Below are 25,067 nucleotides of genomic sequence, written 5' to 3'. Positions count from 1 at the left end.
TCTTCCTCACTCTGCCCCAAGCAGATGCTCACCAACCAGAGCTAAATGTTTTCGGTTAACCGTTAATTTATATAAAAAAAATCCCAGGACTCTTCAACTTCAACCACTCGAACAATCCGATTTCGAGTCCCTGAAAATTTCCTGCAAATATAAATTTTTCTCTATCAATTATTATCCGGCACTCCATTAATATGCTTCATCAGTCTTAGAAGAGATTGCAATTGCAACCGCAGGCGCCGCTCTCTGAAAATCCTAAATCTTTTCCCGAAATTATAAATAAACAAAGAAGCTTGGATCCATGAAGAAGCCCAGTTTCAACCCGTTCGACCTCCTCTCGGAAGAAATTCTTTTCACGATTCTCGACTGCCTCGAGGAGAATCCTCTCGACAAGAAATCCTTCAGTCTCGTATGCAAGTCCTTCTACCTAGTCGAATCTCGACACCGGAAGACTCTCAAACCGCTCCGTTCCGAGCTTCTAACTTGCACCCTTAACCGATATCCCTGCATTACTCATCTCGATCTCTCGCTATGCCCTCGGGTCAATGACAATTCCCTCTCCGTCGTCTCAGGTCTCTGTAAATCCCCGTTGCGTTCCATTGACCTCTCCAGATCTAAATTCTTCTCCCACGTGGGCCTCACCAGTTTGGCCCTTAACTGCTCCTCCTTGGTCGAGATAGATCTCTCCAATGGAACGGAGCTGACGGATTTTGCTGCCAAGGCGATTGCAAAGGCGAAGAATTTGGAGAAGCTTTCGTTGGCCAGGTGTAAACGAATTTCGGATTTAGGGATTGGCTGTATTGCAGTTGGCTGCAGGAAGCTCAGGGTTATCAGCTTGAAGTGGTGTTTGAGTGTATCTGATTTGGGGGTTGGTTTGCTTGCTGTCAAGTGCAAGGAGATCCGAAGTTTAGATCTCTCCTATGTACCGGTAATGCCTCTTTTTTATTCGATTTCTTCTTATCTAGTTTATCATTTAGCAGAGTTGCTTGCTTCTTTGTTCAGATCCCTTTCGCCAAACAATTAAATGGAACTCTCTCTCTCTCTCTCTCTCTGTCATACACACATACGCACACAGTGGTATCTTTTCTTAATTATCATACGTTATCACACTTTAAGATTATGCTGTGTAAATTGATGATTATAACTTATAAGGGGCTTGATGTTTTATTCTCCATATGCTGAATTGAAATGCAATTGCTTTGTTTACTTCAGATGATTGGGGAGTTTGTTTCCTCTATGTTTGTTTTCTTTATTGATTACATTAATTCTAATTTTGCATTTTCTTAATTTGGTTTCATAGATTTGTAGATTATGTAATGTCTTCAGTTAAGATTTCTAGAGCAAATATGTATTTTTTCCTAATTAAAAAAAAAGTCATACTTATTAATTCACTAATCAAAACTAGAGATTTACCAAAAAAATCAAAACACCAGGGTGATCCACAACTTCACAAGTGCATGTGATCTTTCATACTAATTGGGTTTGTAATTCCCTGTGGCTGATTAGGCTGTTTATTCAATGCAAATCTATACTCTGTATAACGAAAGCAGAAATCCAACGCTCTGTTGTAACATGGCAATATATGCAAAACGAATGGTGCATGAAGACTTGGTCATACTTGTATATTTTTCCTCTACATGGTCCATAGTTTGGGAGGACGTTTACCTATATTGACGGGATGGGTTTAAACTTTAAAGCTAGAAGTGTATTACTGAATCAAAATGATGAATCTAAATATTAGATACTCTGCACGGTCATATTTGTTGAAGAAATTTTCTTGCCATTCATTTACATGAAAACTCCTGGTCTAGATGTGTATTTCTCTTGCAATGATTATTCTGTGACATAATTTACTGAACAATTCCATTTTCTTTGACAATAATATTTTCTGCAAAAACCTCATCAAATTGAAATTCTTCATTGTCCAGATCACCAACAAATGCCTGCCATTTATCTTTCAACTACAGTATTTGGAAGATTTGGCTCTTATAGGATGCTTAGGTATTGATGATGAAGGCCTTGCAGCCTTCAAACAAAAGCACCCATCCCTTGAGGTACTATTAGTATGCAAATCATCTTTTTATCATTATAATATGCAATTCATTTTATGGCTACTCTTGTATAAAAGAGAAGTGTCTGATCATTTTTATGTCTTGATTTCAACTCATGATATTGCACTGTTGCTTCGGTCTCCTAGAATTTTTTGTGCAATTATAATGAAATATGTTTTGCTAATGCCAATTGCCCGTGCTGTGTCAAGAACTAGAGAAAATCTGACTTAAACTTGTAGTTCAATTGGTGATGCACACCATATTGTATGAGCTGTTGTTGTATATGTGCCTTGAATTCCTGGTTACGCTCTGCTCCATGACCTGACCTGACATTTGTGGAGCAGAACCTGAAGGGGGAAAACTCATTGGGTGCCCCGTGGTACAGACCCGATCCATTTTCACTTATTTGGGTCCCAAATATAATGTATCTTTTCCCCTAAGGTTTGACGGTTTTTGGTGTACAGGGCAGTAGGGTTTGAGAGAGGTTATTCATACTTGTACTCAATTGTTTGATATAGTGGTTGCTCCTCCTCCCATGGACCTAGGCAACAAGGCTGAACCACGTAAAATTTCTGTGTGCTCTTTGACTTGCTCTATTTTTCATTTTCTTTCTGTTTCTTTATTTTTCAATTGGTTTTGGATCTTTGGTTTGCTGTTTCACAATAGCTGTTTTACCAGTATAAAATCTCAAACATGAATGGGGTGTTACACAGGTTTTCTTGAAATAGAAAATTGATTGCTGAGGGAAATGGGCAACTATTTAATATTCAAATGACTAGAATTTAGGGTTTATATACAATCCAAGGATTTTTTTGGTTGATCAATCCAAGGAAATTAGATAATGCATAATCATTGTTGATAGTTTGGTGCATATATCTTGATATGTTAGAAGAATTTCTTATCTGGAAGACACTTCCTGAGTCTGTTCATCACCTGCTCAGACATGGCTTTTAGTTGCATGATATCAAAACATTTTTCATGATAGTCAATTTAGACCTTTCAAATGTATGCATACTAATATTGTGAAGTTTCTATAATCAATCAAATGTGTGTGTGTGTATTATAAAGTTTCTTACATAAGATATTGGATTTGTGACATACTACATTATCAACTGAACACAGAAAGTTTTGTTTCCTATACCATGCATGAAAAACCTTTCATTTATCATATTCCCTGCATTCAGAGAATCTCTGTCTTTGGCTCGTAACAGGTACTCAATATATCTCATTGTCAGAATGTGGGCCATGTGGGTTTGTCTTCCCTAATAAATGGAGCAGAAAATCTTCGTCAACTGGTTTTAGCCTATGGTTCTCCTGTAAGTTTGCATATTTTTATACATTTCTTAATTGTTTGAGTTGAGTTCCTGTCATTTTCATTACTTGAAACTCTGGTTGTGGTTCAGGTTACACTTTCTTTGGCTGAGGCATTCCAAAAATTTTCAAAATTGCATTCAATCAAATTAAATGGATGTATGGTTACATGTGATGGACTAAATGCCATTGGGAATTGCTGTATACCACTGAGGGAGCTAAGCTTAAGTAAATGCTCAGGAGTGACTGATGAAGGACTCTCTTTCCTTTTGTCAAAACACAGAGAGTTAAAGAAGCTAGACATAACATGCTGTCGCAAGATTACTCATGTATCTATTGATAGCATCACTACTTCATGCACCTCCCTTGTTTCCCTCAGAATGGAATCTTGTAGTCTTGTTCCAAAGGAGGCATTTATCCTGATTGGACAGCGTTGTTATCTATTGGAAGAACTGGACCTTACAGATAACAAAATCGACAACGAAGGTTTTAGTCAGATCTCAGACCTTTACCAAAATTGACAATGAATTTACAACACCATCTAGAGACTTATTTGTCTTGCTTGTTCTGCAGGTCTCAAATTCATCTCAAGATGTTCTGAACTTTCCAGCTTGAAAATAGGAATTTGCTTGAACATAACTGATGAGGGGCTCACCAACATTGGCATGTTCTGTCCAAAGCTTATAGAACTTGATCTGTACAGGTTTGTAACTCGATCAAGTAGGATATCCATGTTACTTTATTATTAGACTCAGAAGGAGGTCATTCAATGACACGGAATTGGAAAGAGAAAGCAAATACAGATGGATACATTAGTCACATGTGAATTTATACCCGAGGAAGGGCCTAATATCCATTGAAAAACATGAATCTATGTTTAGTGTTTGTATGTGCAATATCAACCAATTATGTAGAAATAATAGCAAATAGTTTAAGTTTTGTATTTGTGTCTATATATGCATGTGGGTATGGGTGTAAAATGTAGACTAATTTTGGGAATGACAACAAATGGTAATTGGTAATGCAACTCGAAGAAGGAAAAACCCAGGGTGTGTAAACCAATGCCATAGAAATGATAGAAAATGGTGACTTGGTTGTGTTTGTGTATGCATGTATATGTGGGTATGGGTATTGACTGTACACTAATTTTAAAAATAATGGCAAATGACAATTGGTAATGGGACTCAAACCAGGAAGAATCCACCACTAAACATTATATGCTGCCTATGATTCCTACTGGGTTTTTGAGGACTCAGAGTATGTGGAAAGTGGAAACTGCAAAGACAGTCCATATGCTTTCTTCAATATCTTTCTTTTTCTCATAACCACACTTTTTTATCTTTTTTTTTTCTTTCTTTCATTTGAGTACTTTCATATTATTATATTTTTGTTCTGTTTATTTTTTTTTATCTTTTTTCTTGTGTTTTTGGCTTCATTGGGTGTGCAGTCAGGACTAAAAGTTAAATATTGTAAAATGACATTTCAAGTTGTCTGTCGCTTGCTTGTATTCTCAATGTAGTCTTTTCATATTGACACAAAAAGCTGGCCATAATTTACCTGATTGTAGTCCTTTTATTTTTTCAGGTCTACAGGAATAACAGACATAGGCATTGCGGCAATTGCGCGTGGTTGCCATCAGCTGAAGATGATTAATGTAGCCTATTGTAAAGACATTACTGATAATTCATTAAGATCATTGTCAAAATGCTCAAGGTTAAATACACTTGAAATTAGAGGATGTCCTTGTATCTCATCTGTGGGTCTCTCAGCCATAGCTGTGGGATGTAAGCAACTCACCAGACTGGACATAAAAAAGTGTCACGATATTGATGATGTTGGGATGCTTTCACTTGCTCACTTTTCTCAAAACCTCACACAGGTAGTTCTAGTTCTCTTGTTGTTTGGAGTTTGAACCATTGCAGATTGACATGATATCTTTAACAACTAAGTAATAGTAATATTTTTGTTTTCTTTTTTGCAGATAAACTTGTCATATTGTTCGGTAACAGATGTTGGACTCTTGGCACTAGCAAGCATCAGCTGCCTACATTGCATAAATTTATTGCACTTGAGGGGTTTGACTGCAAATGGGCTAGCAGCTGCACTGCTGGCATGCGGTGGACTAAGGAAAGTGAAGCTCCATTTATCCTTTAAGCCCTTGCTTGCTAAATCTTTTCTTGAACACATTGAAACCCGTGGATGTGTACTCCAGTGGAGAGACAAAGCTTTTCAGGTACATTCTTTTATCACAGATTTAATCAAGCTCAATGTTTATTGGTCTAAGCACCAGCTCACTCGTAAAAATTTTTGGTAGATATTAGAAATTACTCAAAGAGAAAACAACTATACCTTGCTAATATTTCAAATACTTCTGATGGCTGTAGTGCTTGATGATATGACAGATTGAATCCAAATTTTATCTCTCAACTTCTCAAGTTCTTCCTGACACCTTGTGCTGAGCACTTGGCATGTTTAAAATTTCAAACCAGTCTTCTATAAAATTGGACCTGGACAATAGCTCTCATAGTTATCTTCTAGTTTTTGGTCAAGTTATAACGAAAAGATACCTTTGCAATAGTAACCAATGTAGAGTACCGGAATCCTTGGATGGTACTAATCTTAACTATTTATGTCTGACAGGCTGACATAGATTCAAAGGCTTGGAAGCTAGAGTTGGAAGATATGCCATAGAGTTACAAAGTTCTTCATTAAAAAAATGAGTTATGAAGTGCTGGATTCGAAAGGATGCTGTCGATTTAGCGGAAGTTTGACTGTATAGTTGTATATAAGAGGCCAGTTCATAACATATCCTTTTTGGGTTGTTTTGCTGTTATAATTGGGCGGTCTAATTCTAGTGACCTTGATGACAACACAGAGTGTATATGGTATACTTGCAGACCTTGGATCATGTTCTCTTAAGAAATTGGAGTGGATCTTAGGAAGAGTTTGAAATGGATACTTACTCTATTTATGCCCTTGTTTATTTGTTGCAATTTTCTTCTGGCTCATTGCTTCTAGAGTTGGATCTTAAAAAACCAGTTGGATCAAACAGCACCGAATTTTTTAACATGAATAATTTGCTTCTAGCAAATCTAAGTTGCTGGGAGCCTGGGATCACCAATCCAGTCCATGCTACCCAGAGATGACCCACATTGTCAAATGGACATGACTAGAACTTCACTAAAGAAATGGTCATTACTTAACCTCCTGCATCTGTGCACGAAGCGGACACTCTCCGATTTGAACTTTTCAGCCCAAGATTTTTATCAGAATTCTAACTTTATAAACTTCTCACAGCTCTTCCAGACCTACTGCATCTTCAATAACTATGTTTTGGGATTATAGTTTGATAAACTTGCCACTGTCCACATTAATGCTAATGTTGGAAAAGGGCCATTATCCAATGTTGGTCCTAGGCTCCTAGCTATCCAAGGAATTGGGAGGGACGGGATGAGAAATGATTATAAGAAAGTGTGAAATTTTTACCTTTAATTGTATGATTATACATTGCGAAAATAGTAGAAATATTCTTCTTTCCCATGTTGATTTAGGAAGATTATTGAGAGAAAACATGTTGAAACATGTCACATAAAACAGAGTTTAAAATAAAACTATTGTATGGAAGGATTCGTGAGGGACAAGGACCCTTGATGATGACCTAATTCATGTAGTTCCAGGTACCAACTATGAACGGGTGGATAAGCCGTTGCATCAAAAAACCCTGTTCTGCTGAGTTCGGCCGTTACTTGGCACTTTGAATCTGCTACCCATACCCATTATTTGTTCCCACATCAATACCCACCAGACACTGCCACCGTGTATTAGGAACATCTCCAATGACAAGGGAGATATTTCCCATGCTAGCTGTTATGTCATGTGGGAACAACTTACCATTACTGAGTCGGTATCTCCATGAATTCTCCATTTTTCCCTTTGGCATGGATCACGTGGCAGCTTCTAATTGATCCGCATTCTTTGGCGTTGTCAAAAAAAGTAAATAACGTGAATATATAAGAAGAGATCGATGAGTTTCTTTTTCTTTTTTTTTTTTTGTTGAGTTTAATTTAAAAAATAAATAAATGAAAGAAACTCTATGCTTATATTACTGGGCTCAAAGCAGTTTTTTTTTTTTTTTTTTTTTCTGTTAATAATTGTCATGTTACAAGTTACCTTTGTTTCTGTCTGGTCAAATGTGTACTAATAGAGCATGTATCCCATATGTCAACGGAAGCAATGGAATCCATACGACTGAGCAGGAAGCAAAGCAAAATGTTTGTTAATGAGAAGCACAGAAATTTTAGAAAACATGTAGTTTTTTTACTTTTTCAATGACTTTGATTAACAAGCTTTATAAGATTTGTAAAACTTCTTTCGCTGAATCATATAAAATTATTTTCACCATTACAAAGATGAGATTTTTAACCAAGTCAACCAAAATCGAAATTTTCTCAATCGTTATTTGGATGTTCCAAATGGAATGAATTTTAAATCCTGAAATGAGATGATATTAAACCCAAGCTCCTGATCCTGATCCTGAAGCAAAATTAGCCAGCCATTCGATGATATTAAACCCGTAATATTTTGCTTTTGCCCATCTAATGTAGCTTTAGGATTCTTACGGAAAGGGCATAGTGGTAATTGCAGAATAGGTAAGCCCTTTTCTCTGGTTTCTAATAGCCAATAATATTGTAGTTTGTAGAGAAAAAGGGCTTTTCTGAATAAAAAGCTGGTGCCAAAAGAAAGCACCCATCTAAACGCTTAAAAAGCAGTTTTTAAATAAAGACTTTTCCAAAGAGCTGCTTTCTCAATAGCCCGTTGAAAAGGAGCAGCACTTTCAAACGCGGTCCAAGTGAAAGTGATTAATCACAAATGAACACGCTAGTGTGCCGTATACGGCGTGTTCGCTCGTGATTGGTCAAGTAGCCTGGATCACACACCAGTATTCGCAGCATATCTTTTTGTGACACGCGTCTACCTTCTTTCTCTCTCTCTATACTCTTTTATCTCACCAAGCCTCCGGCAAGCGGCAACAAACAGAAGTACAAAACTACGAGTTGAAATTTCTGTAACACGAGTTGCTTTCCGGTAGGCGTTCGACCTTTGCCGCAAATTACTGGTCTCCAAGTTTTCGCTTCATGTTTGTGGTTCTATTTGATCTCTCCTTTCAGGAAATGATCTCGTTCTGGTATTTTTCAATACTATTCAAGCTTGTCGGACTTTGAACAGAATACTTTCCACGTAGCCTGGTTGGCCCGTTGAAAGCTATCGTGATTGAATGTATGATCTTTATATTTATTCCCTTATTGTGCTTCCTCAGTCACTGTACTCGTGGAGAATTTTCCACTTCTTATGAACTAGTTACTATCTCCATATAGGTGATTTGGCATAGACTTTTTTGCCAATGAAAACTAGGGTTCTGATGATGCACGATCTGGTATTCTGCTGGCGAATAGTTCGGATATTGGACTAAATAGATCGTCTGGTCGAGTGTCCGGGATGCTTTATTCAGAATGGGCACTTTGATGCTTAAATCAACAAATTGATTACACTCGGCCCTTTTACACACCCTCTTTTACTCTAATACAAATGAAGTTTGTATTGCAAACAAATGCAGCCTTCTGGTTAATCAAAGCAGAAAACAGGTATTGAAATGAGGAGAGGTGGTTTAAGTAATAAGCAGCAGGTGTGGAAGCACATCCTTTTGTTTCCCAAAATAGTGTTAGGATTGCAAGGGACTTAAGTAGTGTGTTGGGATCTGGTGTGTCACTGAACTTCAGCGACTGAAGTTGGTGGGTTTTAAGATAATCACATGGGAATGTTTCATCTTCTCTATACAATTATACATGATTTGATAAAACATATGTATCCAGATCTGTTACAATTCGGAATTCATCTTGATAAGCTTATCTATCCTTGTAGATAATCTTGGCAGTTTTCATGTTTATCCTAAACTCTGTATATTCATTGTATGACTTAAAGTCTAGACTATTTGCTTTGTTGATGTATTATCAGCCAATTCATATTCAATTTTGTTTCTGTTGTTTCTTAATTATTTTGCTGTTCAAACTTGCTTCAAGCATTTAAATGGGCATATTGTGGTTTAGATTAGGTTTAGTCATTTGCTTTCCTGAGATATTACAAGTACAAATAGAACTTCTGCACAGAGATTAAAATAAGAACTTGCCAAGTTGTGGTGAACTTACTATAGAAATAATAATTCTGTGCAAACTCTGCCAGAGACTGGGTGTTATATGCATCTGGTTGAGTGGGATGCCTTAGCCTCGATTGTCAGGACATAGTGCATTTCTTGGGTATATATGAAAAAGAAACTATACTTTCAGAATGGACCAGACATTTCATATCCATTTATCAGATTTATTCTATAAAACTTAATTTTTTGATGTAATTCTTGGTTTTAATTCTTTTTTATCCTGTACTAAAATATTAATGTACATCATCTTATCACAAGTATTACATGAACTAGAAAACTCTAGAACGTATTTCATAATATTTGATCAAACCCACCCAAAGGCTGAACTTTTTTTTTTTTACTTCAGGTTTAATTTTTTATATTAAATATCAAAATCCAATGCAAAAAAGAGGGCATTTTTTTGGTGCCTTGGAATGCGCAGATAGTGAAACATTACCTGAAATTAAAAAAGAAATCTTAATTGAACAACTGAGCGCAAGGTTATGACCTGGTTTTTACAGGTTAATCTACCGGTTAACCCGGCAGAGCTGGAACCCATGGAGCACTCTGTTTTTAGTCCCGTTCAAGCCTTACAACATTGGTTTTAAAATCTAAACGAGGTTGAAAATGAACACTGTTTTATGGAAGTTTCCACGTTTTGATACTTCTTCTTCCTTGTGGGATCTGTATCATTACATGCCCGATACCCTTTTGGGGGTTCAGAGACATGGCGTATTCTTTTTTTTTTTTTTTTTTTTTATTATGTTCTGAAGGGCTACACAATGGGATTTAGCCCATCCCCAAACTCATAATCCCTCCAATCCAGGTGCAGGCAAGATTGCTGATACATGATTTATAGCTTTTATTTTTTATTTTTTTTTATATATCTTAAGAAGTTATTTTCTATTTACTGAACTTAAGGCTATATTTGGGTTTGATAGGAAATAAGAGTAACAGAAAGTTGAGGGAATGTTGTTAACAAAATTTGTGAAATTTCTTTATAACTTTTTTTTTCAACTTTTTATTCTTCTCTTATTTTCTATTGAATCAATAGAACCAAACACAGCCTCAATCATTTTCTCTCAACTTCCATTTTAGCTGCTCTGGTTCCACTTCATTTAGCATTGGTGAACTTGTATTCATTGATATGATAACAATGGAAGTAGCTATTTTCAGAAACCAAGAAAAAAGAGAGATGTTTGGAAGCACGTCTCAAATCAGATCACTATTTAAATACCAAAAAAAAAAAATCAGATCACTATTTCTGAATAAAAAGAATCCTCTAAGTGCGATACACTGATAAAGGAATGAGATGGTTGTCTACTTTTTTTTTTTTTTTTGCAGAAGAGATGCTTTCAAAAATACCACATCTTGTATGCATGCTTCCATTGTGTCACAGTTAGCTGTAGTATTGAAAAAAAAGCCTTAGTGGTATTTCAATGGCATGAGCATTCCAAACGGCCGGGTGAGTTATCTTCTATTTTAGACTAGGGAAAATTTCCGATCAGTAACCTATATTTTGGCTCGAGTGACAATTTGGTCCACAGACTTTTAAAATGTCACAATCAAGTATTTGAAAAGTCAAAAATATCCTTTGAATGTCATCTAATTCTCTTTATCAACCATCCAAACAATGACAATAAAATGAATAGTCCCAAATTTTAGATTCTTCTAAACAGTCACCAACTTTTTTTGAATAGAAGAGGCTGGAATTTGGGATTGTTCTGTTTTTTGTCAATGTTTGGATGGTTGTTAATGAGGATTATATGGCATTCGAAGGGCATTTTTCACTTTTCAAATGTCACTTAATGGCTGATTAATGGACTAGTTAACGACAGGTATTGGATTGTTACATTTTGAAAGTTGGATACTTGATTGTCGCATTTTAAAGTTTGGGAACCAAATTGTCACCCGAGCCAAAGTGCAGGGTACTGATCGGGATTTTTCCCTTTAGACTAATATATTAAGTAGCTTCTATGGTCCCGCCCCGACAATGCATGACAAGAATATCCCAACCTGGCCTGTTTACATGGGCAGTTCTCAAATTTGATTAAGCTAGGTGTGGATGTTGTTTGATCTCAGATATTGGATCATTTCATCTATTAACAAAGGTGGTGATTGGTGAAGTATAAAAAAGAGTGAGATGTAGGTATGTTTTACCCAAAGCCAACCTATTTATCTGGATCCTCTCTCACACTCAAGCTATCTGAGACAGGAAGAAAGAATATGTATGTATATATATTATCAAGGATAATGGTGACATGTCACCAGATTATCACATGTCCCATACATGCGATGAGATCGCATGATTTATACGTGCGATCAACTTCACTCTACTTAATCTCTAATTGCTTTTCTACTCTCTTATCTTGATAAGATCCATATCTCTCCCTAGATAGAGATCTATTATAACTTGGACCAATCTCCAAACTTGAATATTGTACACAAACTCTAATAATTGTGTTGTATTCAAACTCAATCTTTTTGTCTATAAATAGAACAAGGTTCGATGACCCCAATCATCTTGAACCATTTCACAATTCTATTTGTTATTTTTCTAACTTGGTGTCAGAGCCAATTCATCATGTCGTCAATCAACAACTTGATTGAAGGAGGGATCAACAATCTTGGATCGTTGGCTTCAGCTGTGAATCCAAGAACACCAACATCGATGCCAAACGTCACTCATTATTTGCCCATCAAGCTGAACAGCAACAACTACCTCCTATGGCATGCACAACTTCTCCCAATTCTCAGAACCCATAAACTCATGGGAATGGTAGAAGGAAAAACTCTTGTCCTTGAAGAGATCGATGACCCAAAAGATCCGACAAGGAAGATCTTCAACAGCTCGATTGAAGGAGGGATCAACAATCTTGGATCGTTGGCTTCAGCTGTGAATCCAGGAACACTAACATCGATGCCAAACGTCACTCATTATTTGCCCATCAAGCTGAACAACAACAACTACCTCCTATGGCATGCACAACTTCTCCCAATTCTCAGAACCCATAAACTCATGGGAATGGTAGAAGGAAAAACTCTTGTCCCTTTTGAAGAGATCGATGACCCAAAAGATCCGACAAGGAAGATCTTCAACCTAGCATTTGATCATTGGTACCAGTTGGATCAATTGGTACTTAGTTGGATAGTTTCTTCTCTCACAGAAGGCGTCCTCACTCAAGTTGTAGGTATGTCTTCATTAGCCGAAGTATAGGGTGCATTAGAAGACTCATTTGCTTCGCACTCTAGATCTAGAATTCTTCAGTTAAGGAGACAACTCCAGAGTCTCAAGAAAGGTACTATTTCTATTTCTGAATATGTTCAAAAGGCCGAAGGTATTGCCGACAATCTTTTAGCCATTTCTGAACCTATTTCAAAACAGGATCTTGTTTTATTTATTTTGGCTGGACTTGGACCTGAATATGAATCGATTATTACTGCTATTACTAATCGATCTAACCTTGATAAATTGAGAATCTCTAATATTGTTGGCCAATTGTTTAACCATGAGACTCTTGGCTTCGGGAGAATCAATACACTAAGAGCGACGATAATGCTTTTGCCGATTTGGCCTTCTTTGGCAATAAGAATCACTCTCAGTAACCGCACAATAACTCCCAGCGTGGGCGAGGTAGAGGTGGTCGTGGTAATTACACTGATAATTCAGGACACGGTAAGGGATGCGACAATACCATTATTTGTCAGTTATGCAATATTCCTGGTCATGGAGTTTGGAAGTGCCATCGCCAATTTGATATTTCCTTCCTTGGTGGTGATTGACAATCTGCTCTGAACCCTACTATTGAACATCAACATTTCACACTAGTAACTCATCACAGTTTGATCCGGCTTAGTATCCGGACTTAGGAATGACACACCACACTATATCCGAACTGGACAATCTTCAGGTTCGATCAGACTATGGTGGGTCTGATTAAGTGAAAATCGATAACAGCGCAGGTTTGCAAATTAAAAATATTGGTTCTTCTGTTATTTCCCATGGTGATCATAATTTTCATCTGCAAGATATTTATCTTGTCCCGCCAATTACAAAAAATCTTCTTTCAATCAACATGTCTACCAAGGATAACAATGTTATTTTTGAATTTCATCCCTCTTATTTTCTCTTGAAGGACCATACGGGGAGAGTTCTACTTTGAGGACCCAGTAAAGGTGGGCTCTATCAATTTCCTACTTCAACAACCATTGATTCTTCCACTTCATCAGGTAGTGCTGTTGCGTTTGTTGGTGAGAAAGCATTAGTTCGAATTTGGCATCATCGACTTGGGCATGCTTCCACCAGGATTGTTCAATGAGTTCTTTCACAATTTGGTCTTCTGTATAGTGGTTCGTTTAGTTCACAAGTTTGTGGTGCATGTCAGCTAGGGAAAAGTCATTGCTTTTCCCTTTCAGCATCTTCTACTTCCTATAGTCATCCACTAGAACTAGTTTGTTCAGATGTATGGGGGACCAACCCTAGTTGCTTCCAGTAATGGTTTCAGATATTATGTATTGTTTGTAGATGCTTTCTCAAAATTTTCTTGGATTTTTCCAATGCACCAAAAATTTGATGTATTTGACATTTTTCTTAAGTTTAAAATGCATGTTAAGAATTTATTTGATGTCAAAACTAAATTTTTTCAATCTGATTAGGGAGGTGAATACTGGCGGCTCTCCCAATATCTCGACTCACAAGGCATTGGACATTAGCTTGCCTGCCCACACACTCATGAACAGAATGGTATTGTTGAACGAAAGCATTGGCACGTGATAGAGTCCACTCTCACCTTATTGGCGTCCTCCTCTCTCCCTTAGATTTTTTGGTCTGGTGCCGCCGAAACCGCAGTTTTTCTGATCAATCGCCTTCCCACACCGACACTCAAAGGCAAGTCTCCTTATGAAATTTTATTTGTCCGGACATCGGGTTACTCTCTTCTCCGCCCTTTTGGCTACGCTTGTTACTTGGTTACAACTCCTCTCACAAAGGTTATCACTACCATGATGTCAAAACTGGTCGATTATATATTAGTTGTCATGTTGTCTTCGACGAACAATATTTTCCAGGTTTTCCACCACCAACATCATCTCTTGATCCAAGCACCAATGGTGTTTCACTACTTCTAGTTTGTATAGCTTTGGTCCAAAGTCCAACATCGGCACCAGTTGACAACTCACAGTTTTCTTCTCCCTCAACGCCATCGCCTTTATCTGCCCCGAGTCTGCTCCTGTGGCTTCAGATCCCGTCTCGGATGACTATTACTCTTCCCCTCGGGCTCACCCACATACTCGACTAATTCAGGATATATTGGATACCACTCAATCGATTCCTACTCCTACAAGGCGCACTCATCCTATGGTAACCTAATCCATGAATTCCATTACTTCACCATCTGCATCTCTTACTACTCGGTACCCTCTACCTCTCTATTTTAATGCTTCAATTGTAGCTAATAAGTCCGAACCCACCTCTTACTCCCAAGCCTCCAACCATAGACATTGGTGTGATGCCATGTCCAATGAATTCAATGCTCTAGTTAACAACGGGACTTGGGAGCTTGTACCACATCAACCTTCCATGAATGTGGTTGGTTCTAAGTGGGTATATAAAATCAAAAGAAAACTGGATGGATTTGTGGATCACTATAAGGCTCGACTTGTAGCTCAAGGTTTTACTTAGGTACCGAGAGTTGATTTTTCTGACACCTTCAGCCCTGTCGTTAAACTGACCACTATATGCAGTATCTTGTCTCTTGTGGTCTCCCATTAGTGGGATGTCCATCAATTGTTCGACAATGCCTTTCTTAATGGGCTTGTCACTAAAAATATTTATATGAGGCATCCGAAGGGCTTTGAAGATGATGCTCACCCTTCTCATGTGTGCAAATTATCCAAAGCTCTTTATGGGCTTCGACAGGCTCCATGGGCTTAGTTCTCTTGGCTTAGTACTAAACTTGCTAAGCTAGGTTTTCGCTCTTCCTGTTACGATCCATCACTTTTCATTTAATCTAGAGGGGACCACAGTGTTAATTTTTATTATATGTGGATGATGTACTGTTTACTGGAACCTCTCCAGCTATCATTCAATCCCTGGTTAATAGCCTGGCACATTCTTTCAACCTCAAGGACCTCGGCTCCCTACATTATTTCTTAGGGATTGAAGTTCACAGAGATACAAATGGACTATATCTTTTCCAGCGCCGATATATTATTGACCTCCTTCATTGTGCTGGAGTTGATGGTGTGACGCCTCTCTCTACTCCGATGGTGGCCTCTACTAAGCTCTCAAGGCTCCATGGCTCCCCTCTCTCTGACCCCTCTTAGTATTGGAGTATTGTTGGAGGTTTGTAGTATCTTACTCCCACCCGCCCTGACATTAGCTTCGTAGTTAACAAGGCTTATCAATTTTTGCATAATCCTACTGATGAACACTGAGTGACAGTCAAATGCATTCTTCGGTATCTTAAACACACCTTAAATCATGCGTTGTTTTTCTCCTCACTGTTGTCTGTTCACCTCACTGGCTTTTCTGATGCTGATTGGGCTGGCTGCCTAGATGATCGACGATCTATTGGTGGTTATTGAATCTATCTTCGCTCTCACAATGTCATATGGAGTGCTAAGAAACAACAAACCATTGCATGGTCGAGTACGGAGGCTGAATTCCGTTCTCTTGCCAATACCACCACTGAATTACTTTGGCTACAATCTCTACTAACAAATCTCGGAGTTCAACTACCTTCGGTTCTAGCTTTTTATTGTGATAACGTGGGTGCCTGTTACCTTGCTGCTCATCCAATTTTTCATGCTCGCACTTGCCACATTGAGGTTGATTTTCATTTTCTCCGAGATCTCCTCCTTAAGCGCTCACTTCAGCTCCATCACATTCCATCTCTTAAGCAGCTTGCTGACATATTCACTAAGCATCTATCGTCTCCACGGTTCGCATCGATAGTAGGCAAGCTTCATGTGATTCCTATGCCCATTTGTTTAAACCATTTTTATACGTCAAATGCACATGGCACATCAGTTTGACTCCATGAAAAGGAGTTTAGCGACCTGTCAACCTATTTCTTCTTGTAATGTGGCTAAAAGCATGCTCATGTTTGTACTCATGCATGATATAGAGAGCGAGAATATATTGGTTCTTAATCAGCCACTGAGATTAGACCTGTGGGCGCGATTAGCGGGTAAAGTAGGATTTCATTTTTAATACTTAAGGACCACCAAGTTATAACTACACTAGCTCCTTCTGGTGGGACTGGGAGGGCAAATGATCCATATCCACTTGCTGTTTGTTTTCAGTACGTTTTTTTTTTTTTTTTTTAAAGTTTTAACGCAAATTAAGCTATGAATCTCCATGATTCTATCTTATAATAATTATAAGAGAAAGCAACCCTTAAATTAATTAATTTGATATCATCATCTATTCTAATTGCTCATTCGGTTTTAGGCATTTAGCTAGCGTCGTCGATAGCGCTCAAACACGCACCCAAACCAAACCTTTGAAGTTTGAGCTAGTAGCTTGAATTGGCTCCATGCTGTGCGATATCTAACCTGAAATAAACTTTTTGTTCAATAAACAACTATTGACTTGTGTGTGAATCTAAATTGCAGGCTGGGGGCTGATACTGAAATAGGGAGGGCGTTCCACACCCACCTTTTCTTCGTCTTACGTGCTTCGCATGTTCCTTGAGACTCTTTGCTCACCCATGCAATGTCTTGTGCCTCCAGCATTCACGCCGCGACCAGACTATGGAGTGTAGGCTACACGTGTATTATTACGTCAAGAAGAAAATTTGTTTTTATGAAGAGAGAGAAAGAAATATGAATGGTGTGGTGACTCGTGAGTCGTGAGCACGAGACGTGGGCCTATGAATGGCCCATTTCTCCTACACCTTTTTGTCTTATTTAATTCCATACTCAAAATCCTTTATTTATTTTCTCTTACTTGTTCTGGAAGTTGTTTCAAATTCAACTCATCAAATCAAAGTGATGTTTTTTCCAATGCCCCAGCTCTTTGAGTGAGGATCAGGATCGATGATACACATCATAATTATTTCCATACATATATCTTAACTTGCCTTCTTTTCTAGACGACACATTTTTCCATTACCAGTCAGCCAAATCGACGACGACATGGGCGGTTTATATTTGGGCTGTCCCACTCCCTGTCCGTATGGGTGTCATTGGACCGGTTTCGGGTTGGACCCGTCCAAATCGGACTTGTTATAGACGGATTGAACGGTCCTAAAAATGATATGGACTTGGACCGCTCCCAACATATATAAATCGTCTATACATAAAATGGACCCAAAGCCAATTATTTTTAATCAGTCCGCTGGTCCCTTCATTTCGTTTGAAGCTTGGAAACTTTCATAGGCTAGAGCTTGGTGCCTCCATCACTCCATCTTTAGAGTCTAAAGATTGAACGAACTCCGACGATAGTCCGTTTTTCTCCAGCAATATTCTCCTAACTCCGGTGATAGTCCCGATGGTATTTCTCTCTCTCCCCAGCGATTTATCATTGTTTATTTTCTCTCGCCCTCTCACTTTCTCCCATGACAATACTCCTCCAGTGACAACACTCCCGTGGTATTTTGGTCCATGTCTCTCTCTCTCTCAAGCAATATGCTCTTCAGACCTCAGACCTCTGTGACTGTTAGGTTCATTCAAGTATTTTCTCTCTTGTTTATTTTTTTCTCATCCCTAGCCTCTTATATTTGGTTTTAGTTGTAGAGGATTCTAAGATAAAAAGATCGGTACAGAGATTTATTTTGAATAATTCAATCTATAGTCTTAGAGCTCTGTTTTAATCCCTATAACTATTTTACATTTTGATACCCAACAAGCCAATTCAATCTAAGTGTATGTTATGCAGTACTGATTACATAAAGACAAAATTGGTGCCCCCATCTAGATGATGACGGATCCCATATCATCATACTGAGTTTTGAGGGCAAGCCTTAATTTATTCAAAATGTGTAACCTTGAATAATAAAGCATAGTTATCAAACGAACAACCTGCCTTCATTTTCTTTGCTTTAAAGTGGGAACTACATCATTCTATTTCCCATTTTGCTTCTCAAAAACAAAAAAAGAAAAAAAAAATGATGCAGTCATGAAAACAGGGAAAGTTTTTCTTCTTTTTCATGTAAATTCTTTATACATGCCTTAGTAGCAAACAGTTGGAAACTGCTACTATTTGAACTTGGTTGAAAATTCGATAGTAGCAAAAAGTTGCACTGTAGACTGCAGTCACTATAATTCTCCAAGCTTCAAAGTCACTTTCCTGTGTTTCAAACTCAGGCAGGCTTTAACCAACAAAGGCCACACAGATAAGGATTAGCTATGAGTTCAAGGAGACTAAGCCCATAGATCAGAAAATGTTTAAGAATTACATGATATTATGAGTTGGCCAGATTTAAATTCCTGTCAACCAGCTTGGCAAGCCCTAGCCAACAATCACAAATGGGGCCTCCATTGTTGCTCCTACAGTGATTACCTAGCCATTTCGTTTTTCCAACCTCTAATCTATGCATAGCATGCCAAGACTTTCTTGTTTCTTCCCTGTTGATTCTATGTTTAGGATCAAGAATAAGGTTTTGTACGTTTATGTACTGTTGCACCTTCATTTTACTTGGTGAAATGCATGTTTTCATTGTTGATAGAAAATTACTTTGTGAATCTAATTGACAGAAATATTCTTTGTTTCTTTGTACCAATTCCCTTTTTGTTTGGTATGTGGGAACTTGACATTCATAACAAGAAGGGGGTTTTCCTTGATGTATCATGTAGAATTTAATAAGTATATGTGGTCTTATACCGGCTTGAACTGAAATCCTAGAGATTTGTACAAAAATGTTTTGAATAAATACATATAATAAATATATGTATTTCCATAAAAGTAGCATTTATGGAAATACTGGATTCTATAACACTCTTTGTAGGTGTATGATGGTCACCTAGACCATGAAAGCACAGAAGGTGCTAAACCACTACAACATGAATGTCTGTGATGAGTTCATAACTCAGCATACATCTGCGATGACCTCAGAACCCACATAGAAATGCGATGATCTCATGGCCTCGCACGAAACTGCGATTAGCTTAAAGCCATCGTGCAATCACGATGAGCTTAAGTTCATCGCAGGTTAAAAACGAGTACAAGAAATGTGTGCGTCATTAATAACGCGTGTGACAAGACGTCTAGTAGGATTAGAAAGGATATGAGAGACAAATAGTGACATCACCCGCACTATGTCAGTCTAAGAGGCTCGCAAAAGGAAGTAGCGCACGTGCATTATGAGAATCCTCATACGAAATGAAAGCTCGTCTTTGAGATATTTTATAAGACATATAGCGAAACCCTAGCAGTGTTCCCTGACAAATGACATTGAATCCAAGATTCCTTTCCCTAATGGGAATCAAACACTTTTGGCTCATTCCTTTTGGGACCTTAGGATCTCTCTCTATAAATGGGGTCTAATTCATAACGAGATCATCATTCTATCACTTCATTCACCCTATCCTTTACCCTATCTCTTGCTCTTGACTTTCCTTTGTCTTTCAAAGAGACCCCCGCATATAACTTTACCATCCTACTTAATAGAATTTACTTAATTCCCCCAACATTTTTGTAACATCTCTATTAAATATAATAGAAAAGTGTAGGGTTAGGAGCCGCTCATGCTGCCATCCCTGTATCTCTGGGTGATAAAATAGAAAATACTTCTGCACCTGAACCCTTTCTTGAATTGAAGCACGCCTAAATCTTGGTTCAGATGTCCCACAATATTTCCTTTACATCTTCATTGAATTTTGTGACCTACTTCTTACATGCTACTGGTTACTTGTGCTGAGAAATGGAGAAACAAAGTTTATTACTTTTGACAGAGAAACAAAAAACAACTTACATTTAGCATCCCTCATGTGATTGACTGACTAGCTAGTGAGAGTGACTGGTGACTTGAACCGATGAGTGGAGTTGCCTAGAGCCAAAATGCTCTTTTGCATCAAATAATGGAAGCTCACTAGCCCACTGGGAATCTGGGATTATGGACTGTAGGCTTTTTATTTTAAGATGAATTAATACTTTTGCATAGAAAATGCTCTTTTCAGTATGTTGTTTGAGCATGGATAAGTCTATTTACGAACGGTCTAATCCAAATTGTGAAAATTTTAGTATATTTCTACATTTTATTTTATATTTTTAGGCTTTCATGTAATTTTCAAACTTTATTTAATTTGGATTAGATTGGGTCTCCAATTGGTCCATTTGCATTTCAATTAGATTGGATTGGATCCGATTTGTATAGGGTTTGAATCAGATAGTCCATTTGTAAATAAACCAATGTTGGACTAGATCGGATTGGACCAAATCCAGTCCAATTGACAGCCCTACTTGTCTGTCCGGATATTCCTTGTATGGGGGCCATTTGCTTCTTGGGGTTTTAACCGTTCAGTCCCATGTTGGAAGGAATAAGGAGAAGCGAACAAAGAAACCAGCCAGCTAGTCGTAAGAAACAACAGGCCCGTTTGGCGTGTCTTTTTGGGAAGATCTTCTGGCAGCTCTAGCATGTAAAAGACGCATTTAACTTTTGTATGAAGATCTGAACAGTCCGAAGCACATTTGGTAGATGCACGTCTTTCTGTGCCTTTCCGCATGAGAATAAAACGTAAAAAACACGTAAAACTTCATTTGAGGCTTCCCGAAATCAGTCCAAAATGGGCTTCTCGCATCTTTTTAACACTCCACCTTTTGACGGCTAGATCTTCTGCAAGTCAAACGGGAATAGACCAAAAATCGGTCTTCCCAACTTATAAACAACCAAAAAAACCATACAAAAAGACATGCCAAACAGGCCCGTAAAAGGACGGGAGATATCAAATGTTCCCAATAGACGGTGGGATGGGACTGTGGGGTCCGTATGTTGCGGTCCAACATAAAGGACAGGCTTACAACGATTGCTCTTCACTTCTTCTAGAGGAATGGTGGAGCATTCTTGAATATTATACAATGCACAGGGGCATGAAAGACATTTAAAGTCACCATTAGTCAATGTGTGGACAATGTCATATGCGAAAATATTAGGGGTAAAAATAGTAATTTTGTCCCGAAAAGTTGGGATTGGATAAGACATTGATTACGCTGATTACACACACAGCCAGAGAGAGAGAGAGAGCGCGCGCGCGCGCGAGGAGGCAAGCCGCCTCTTTTCCTTCCTTCAGCAATCAGCCAGCCAGTCAAAGCCACACGTTTTGACCGAAAGGAAACTTTCCACGGTCAAAGCTCCTCTTAGCTTCTCAGAAAATGCTTCGGACCTTGGGGATGTGACTATGTTGCACATCTTTTTACTCCTTTCAACAGGGTGTTTCACCGCCCATCTCACATTTCATCCTCTCTCTCATGGCTTCTTCATCTGGGAGCTTAGAGACATCTGCAAATTCTCATCCAACACCCTTCTCATTCTCTAACCAATTCATGACTTCTTCTTTCTCCGACCTTCTCGCCGGTGACGACGACAAATGGCTTTCTGATCATTTCGCCGATAGAACTGGAGCCAGTGTTCCAAAGTTCAAGTCGATTCCTCCTCCTTCACTGCCCATCTCACCTCCTCCTGTCTCTCCTTCTTCTTACTTCGCTATTCCACCTGGCTTGAGCCCCACCGACCTCTTGGATTCACCCGTCCTCCTCTCCGCTTCTAATGTAAGTATACGCTTCGTCTCTCTTGCTTAATTTCCAAGTTTCCATGAATACTGCGCGCTTCTCTCTCCCCCTCTCTTTTGTACGATTAATCTGATCAACGTTCTTTCCTTTTTCTACGTTCTTCTGATCTTGTCTTCTTAGAATCAATAAACTCGAAATCCATTTGTTGTTCTTTAATTAATTAAAATCTTCACGTGTTGTTGTCTGTCTTGTGTTGGGTAGCTCAGTTAATCTTGTTTCTCTGTGTTGGATTGATTAATTGATTTATTTAGAGAATTCTGAGTTCAAGTGCATTTCTTTTTTGGTGTGTATCAGCAGCTTCTGCAGTCTCCTACGACTGGGACACTTCCCTCTCAAGCGTTCAATTGGAAGAGTAATTCTGTTAACTACCAGCATGGTATCAAGAAGGAAGAGAAAAACTTACCGGATTTCTCTTTTCAACCCCAAACAAGGCCCGCTATGGGCTCGGTATCCATGTTTGAATCTTCTATCACTACGATTTCTAAGGTATATTAATTTCCATCTTCGCGTGCTGTGTTGTTTTATCTTGTCCATGTTTATTTCGTTTCCCTCTCCCGATCAGAGGGAATCCCTCTTATCATTTTCTTTTTGAGTTCTTAATCATTTTTATAAATAAAATAGATAGCTCTTCGAAATTTCTTATTTGTTTCGTTCCAACTTGGATAGGACGAAAACTCAAAAGGACTTGAGCAAGAGTGGAATTTTCAACCCACCAAGCAAGCCGATTTCTCATCCGGGAAGCCCATGGTGAAATCTGAATATGCTCCGATGCAAAACTTCTCTCATGAGATTTCCAGCATCCAAGCCAACAACACCCAGAGCAACGGTGGATTCCAGTCGAATCATAATCAGTACTCTCAACCTTGTCAATCTTTCAGGGAGCAAAGGAGATTGGATGATGGTTATAATTGGAGAAAATATGGGCAAAAACAGGTGAAAGGAAGCGAGAATCCACGTAGCTATTACAAGTGCACTTTCCCGGATTGCCCAGTTAAGAAGAAAGTGGAGAGGTCCTTGGATGGACAGATTACGGAGATAGTGTACAAGGGTAACCACAACCATCCAAAGCCTCAGTCAACCAGAAGATCCTCCTCCTCCTCTCATCGAATTCAAGCGTCTGCAGCCCCCATCTCGGAAATCCCAGATCCGTCGTTCGCAACACGAGGGGTGGCATCGCAAATAATGGAGTCCGGTGCAACACCCGAGAATTCATCAATTTCAATGGGGGAGGACGACTTCGAGCAGAGCTCTCAGATGAGCAGATCAGCAGGAGATGAATTTGATGAAGATGAACCCAATGCAAAACGATGGTAAGCCTAACTATTATATTCATCGCAACAAGGAAGATACTCTTTCTCATTTATGTATGTTTCCGTAGTTAGGTAAGGAGATGGTGAAATTTGGTTTTGATTGTTCATTCTTTTATTGGAGTTCAGGAAGACTACCACAGAGGGTGATCAAAATGAGGGTATCTCAGCAGCTGGGAGCAGAACCGTGAGAGAGCCCAGAGTTATAGTCCAAACAACAAGCGATATCGATATTCTTGATGATGGTTACAGATGGAGAAAATATGGGCAGAAAGTAGTGAAGGGGAATCCCAATCCAAGGCAATAAGCATTCCTCATCCCACCTTTTACTTTTGCAAAGGCATTTAGCTTTCAAGTTGCAGTCAAAAATAGTCATCCATTATCCATAGAAGTGCCGCCCAATCTAGTCATATTTAATAGTGTTTTTTTCTTCATCAACTTACATGTTGCATGGAACGTGGGCTTGGTTTATGATTTTGAACCTTATTCAGGATCAGGACCTACTTTTTATGTTGATAAATAGATCCTTTATTTGTTTAGCTTTGCATCAAAGACGTTTGAATTCGATCTCTCTGTTTGTCTGTGTATCTGTTGTTTTTTTTTTTTTGTGTCTGACATGGTTTTCTTGCTGGCGTGCAGGAGCTACTACAAGTGTACACATGTGGGATGCCCGGTTAGAAAGCATGTGGAGAGAGCATCCCATGACCTAAGGGCGGTGATCACCACTTACGAGGGCAAACACAACCACGATGTTCCGGCTGCTCGTGGCAGCGGAAGCCATTTGATTAATAGGCCCACACCTGATAACAAGAACAACAACACTGCTGCAGCTGCTAACAATGTGGCCATGGCTGCTATAAGGCCTACCCCCACTACCAATACCTTTAGTCCCTACAGCTCCACCAACCCGCTTCGCAGCGTTAGACCACCAATAACAGCCGAAACTCAACCACCCTTCACACTAGAAATGTTGCGTAGCAGCCATAGTAGCCCCGGCAATTTTGGGTTCTCTTCAGGAATTGGAAACTCCATGCCCTCCTACACCAACCAATCACTACACATTGACAGTAGTGTGTTCGCTACAGCCAAAGAAGAGCCCGGGGATGACTTGTTTCTTGAGTCACTGCTCTGTTGAGACTTGTGATACTAATTTAATTAGTTGGAGGGAGGGGATGAGGGCTAGCTCTAAAACAGATTCAACAGGACACATTAAATTTGTTTGGTTAATGTATAATGTATATTTGGTAGGGATTTGGCTTGTATATTTCTGAAACTGAAACTGACATGAACAAGTTGGTTCTCCATTGGTTCATTTGTTTTGAGGCCCTTCTCTTGCAGTGTCAGAAGAAAAGAGAAAGGCCTCATTTCAATTCATACATGTATCACAAAGTAAGAAATAGACAGAATTTGAGAGAGAGAGAGAGAGAGTTTTATTTATTTGATTTTCCAATTCAATAACATATATTCTTTTGATGATGAAA

General features: G+C 38.7%; 2 protein-coding genes and 1 long non-coding RNA gene across 4 annotated transcripts; all 3 read left to right on the top strand.

The window, feature by feature from the left end:
- The first annotated feature begins 33 nt into the window (after positions 1-33).
- LOC104597246 (F-box/LRR-repeat protein 3-like) lies at positions 34-6,333 on the top strand. The gene is made up of 8 exons (XM_010258701.3): positions 34-925; positions 1,926-2,051; positions 3,260-3,364; positions 3,452-3,845; positions 3,933-4,062; positions 4,944-5,238; positions 5,341-5,592; positions 6,000-6,333. The coding sequence occupies exons 1-8, from the start codon at positions 299-301 to the stop codon at positions 6,048-6,050; spliced, it is 1,980 nt and encodes a 659-aa protein (XP_010257003.1). The 5' UTR covers positions 34-298; the 3' UTR covers positions 6,051-6,333.
- A 1,829-nt stretch (positions 6,334-8,162) lies between these two features.
- Positions 8,163-9,405, top strand: LOC109114698 (uncharacterized). The gene is made up of 2 exons (XR_002022637.2): positions 8,163-8,636; positions 8,735-9,405. It is a non-coding gene; the product is annotated as an uncharacterized LOC109114698 (long non-coding RNA).
- Positions 9,406-21,911: 12,506 nt separating this feature from the next.
- LOC104597247 (WRKY transcription factor WRKY24-like) lies at positions 21,912-25,067 on the top strand. 2 transcript variants are annotated; one of them, XM_010258703.3, is made up of 5 exons: positions 21,912-22,258; positions 22,577-22,765; positions 22,946-23,589; positions 23,716-23,886; positions 24,226-25,067. In XM_010258703.3, exons 1-5 carry the CDS (start codon positions 21,959-21,961, stop codon positions 24,719-24,721), a joined length of 1,800 nt encoding a protein of 599 aa, XP_010257005.1. In that variant the 5' UTR covers positions 21,912-21,958; the 3' UTR covers positions 24,722-25,067. The 2 variants fall into 2 exon arrangements, with proteins under 2 accessions (XP_010257005.1, XP_010257004.1); XM_010258702.3 differs by having other exon boundaries at positions 21,913-22,258; positions 22,574-22,765.

The sequence above is a fragment of the Nelumbo nucifera genome, chromosome 2 (assembly GCF_055504915.1).
Source record: "Nelumbo nucifera cultivar China Antique chromosome 2, China Antique-T2T, whole genome shotgun sequence".
Classification (NCBI taxonomy): Eukaryota; Viridiplantae; Streptophyta; class Magnoliopsida; order Proteales; family Nelumbonaceae; genus Nelumbo; species Nelumbo nucifera.
This window is presented reverse-complemented; position numbering and strand designations above follow the sequence as displayed.

Excerpts from the sequence above, each read along its gene's own strand:
- LOC104597246 (XM_010258701.3), top strand. The coding sequence starts at position 299 with ATGAAGAAGCCCAGTTTCAACCCGTTCGACCTCCTCTCGGAAGAAATT. Across the intron at positions 5,239-5,340 it reads TTTCTCAAAACCTCACACAG|ATAAACTTGTCATATTGTTC; the intron begins GTAGTTCTAGTT and ends TCTTTTTTGCAG. Across the intron at positions 5,593-5,999 it reads GGAGAGACAAAGCTTTTCAG|GCTGACATAGATTCAAAGGC; the intron begins GTACATTCTTTT and ends TATGTCTGACAG.
- LOC104597247 (XM_010258702.3), top strand. The coding sequence starts at position 21,959 with ATGGCTTCTTCATCTGGGAGCTTAGAGACATCTGCAAATTCTCATCCA. Across the intron at positions 22,766-22,945 it reads CTATCACTACGATTTCTAAG|GACGAAAACTCAAAAGGACT; the intron begins GTATATTAATTT and ends CAACTTGGATAG. Across the intron at positions 23,887-24,225 it reads AAGGGGAATCCCAATCCAAG|GAGCTACTACAAGTGTACAC; the intron begins GCAATAAGCATT and ends GCTGGCGTGCAG.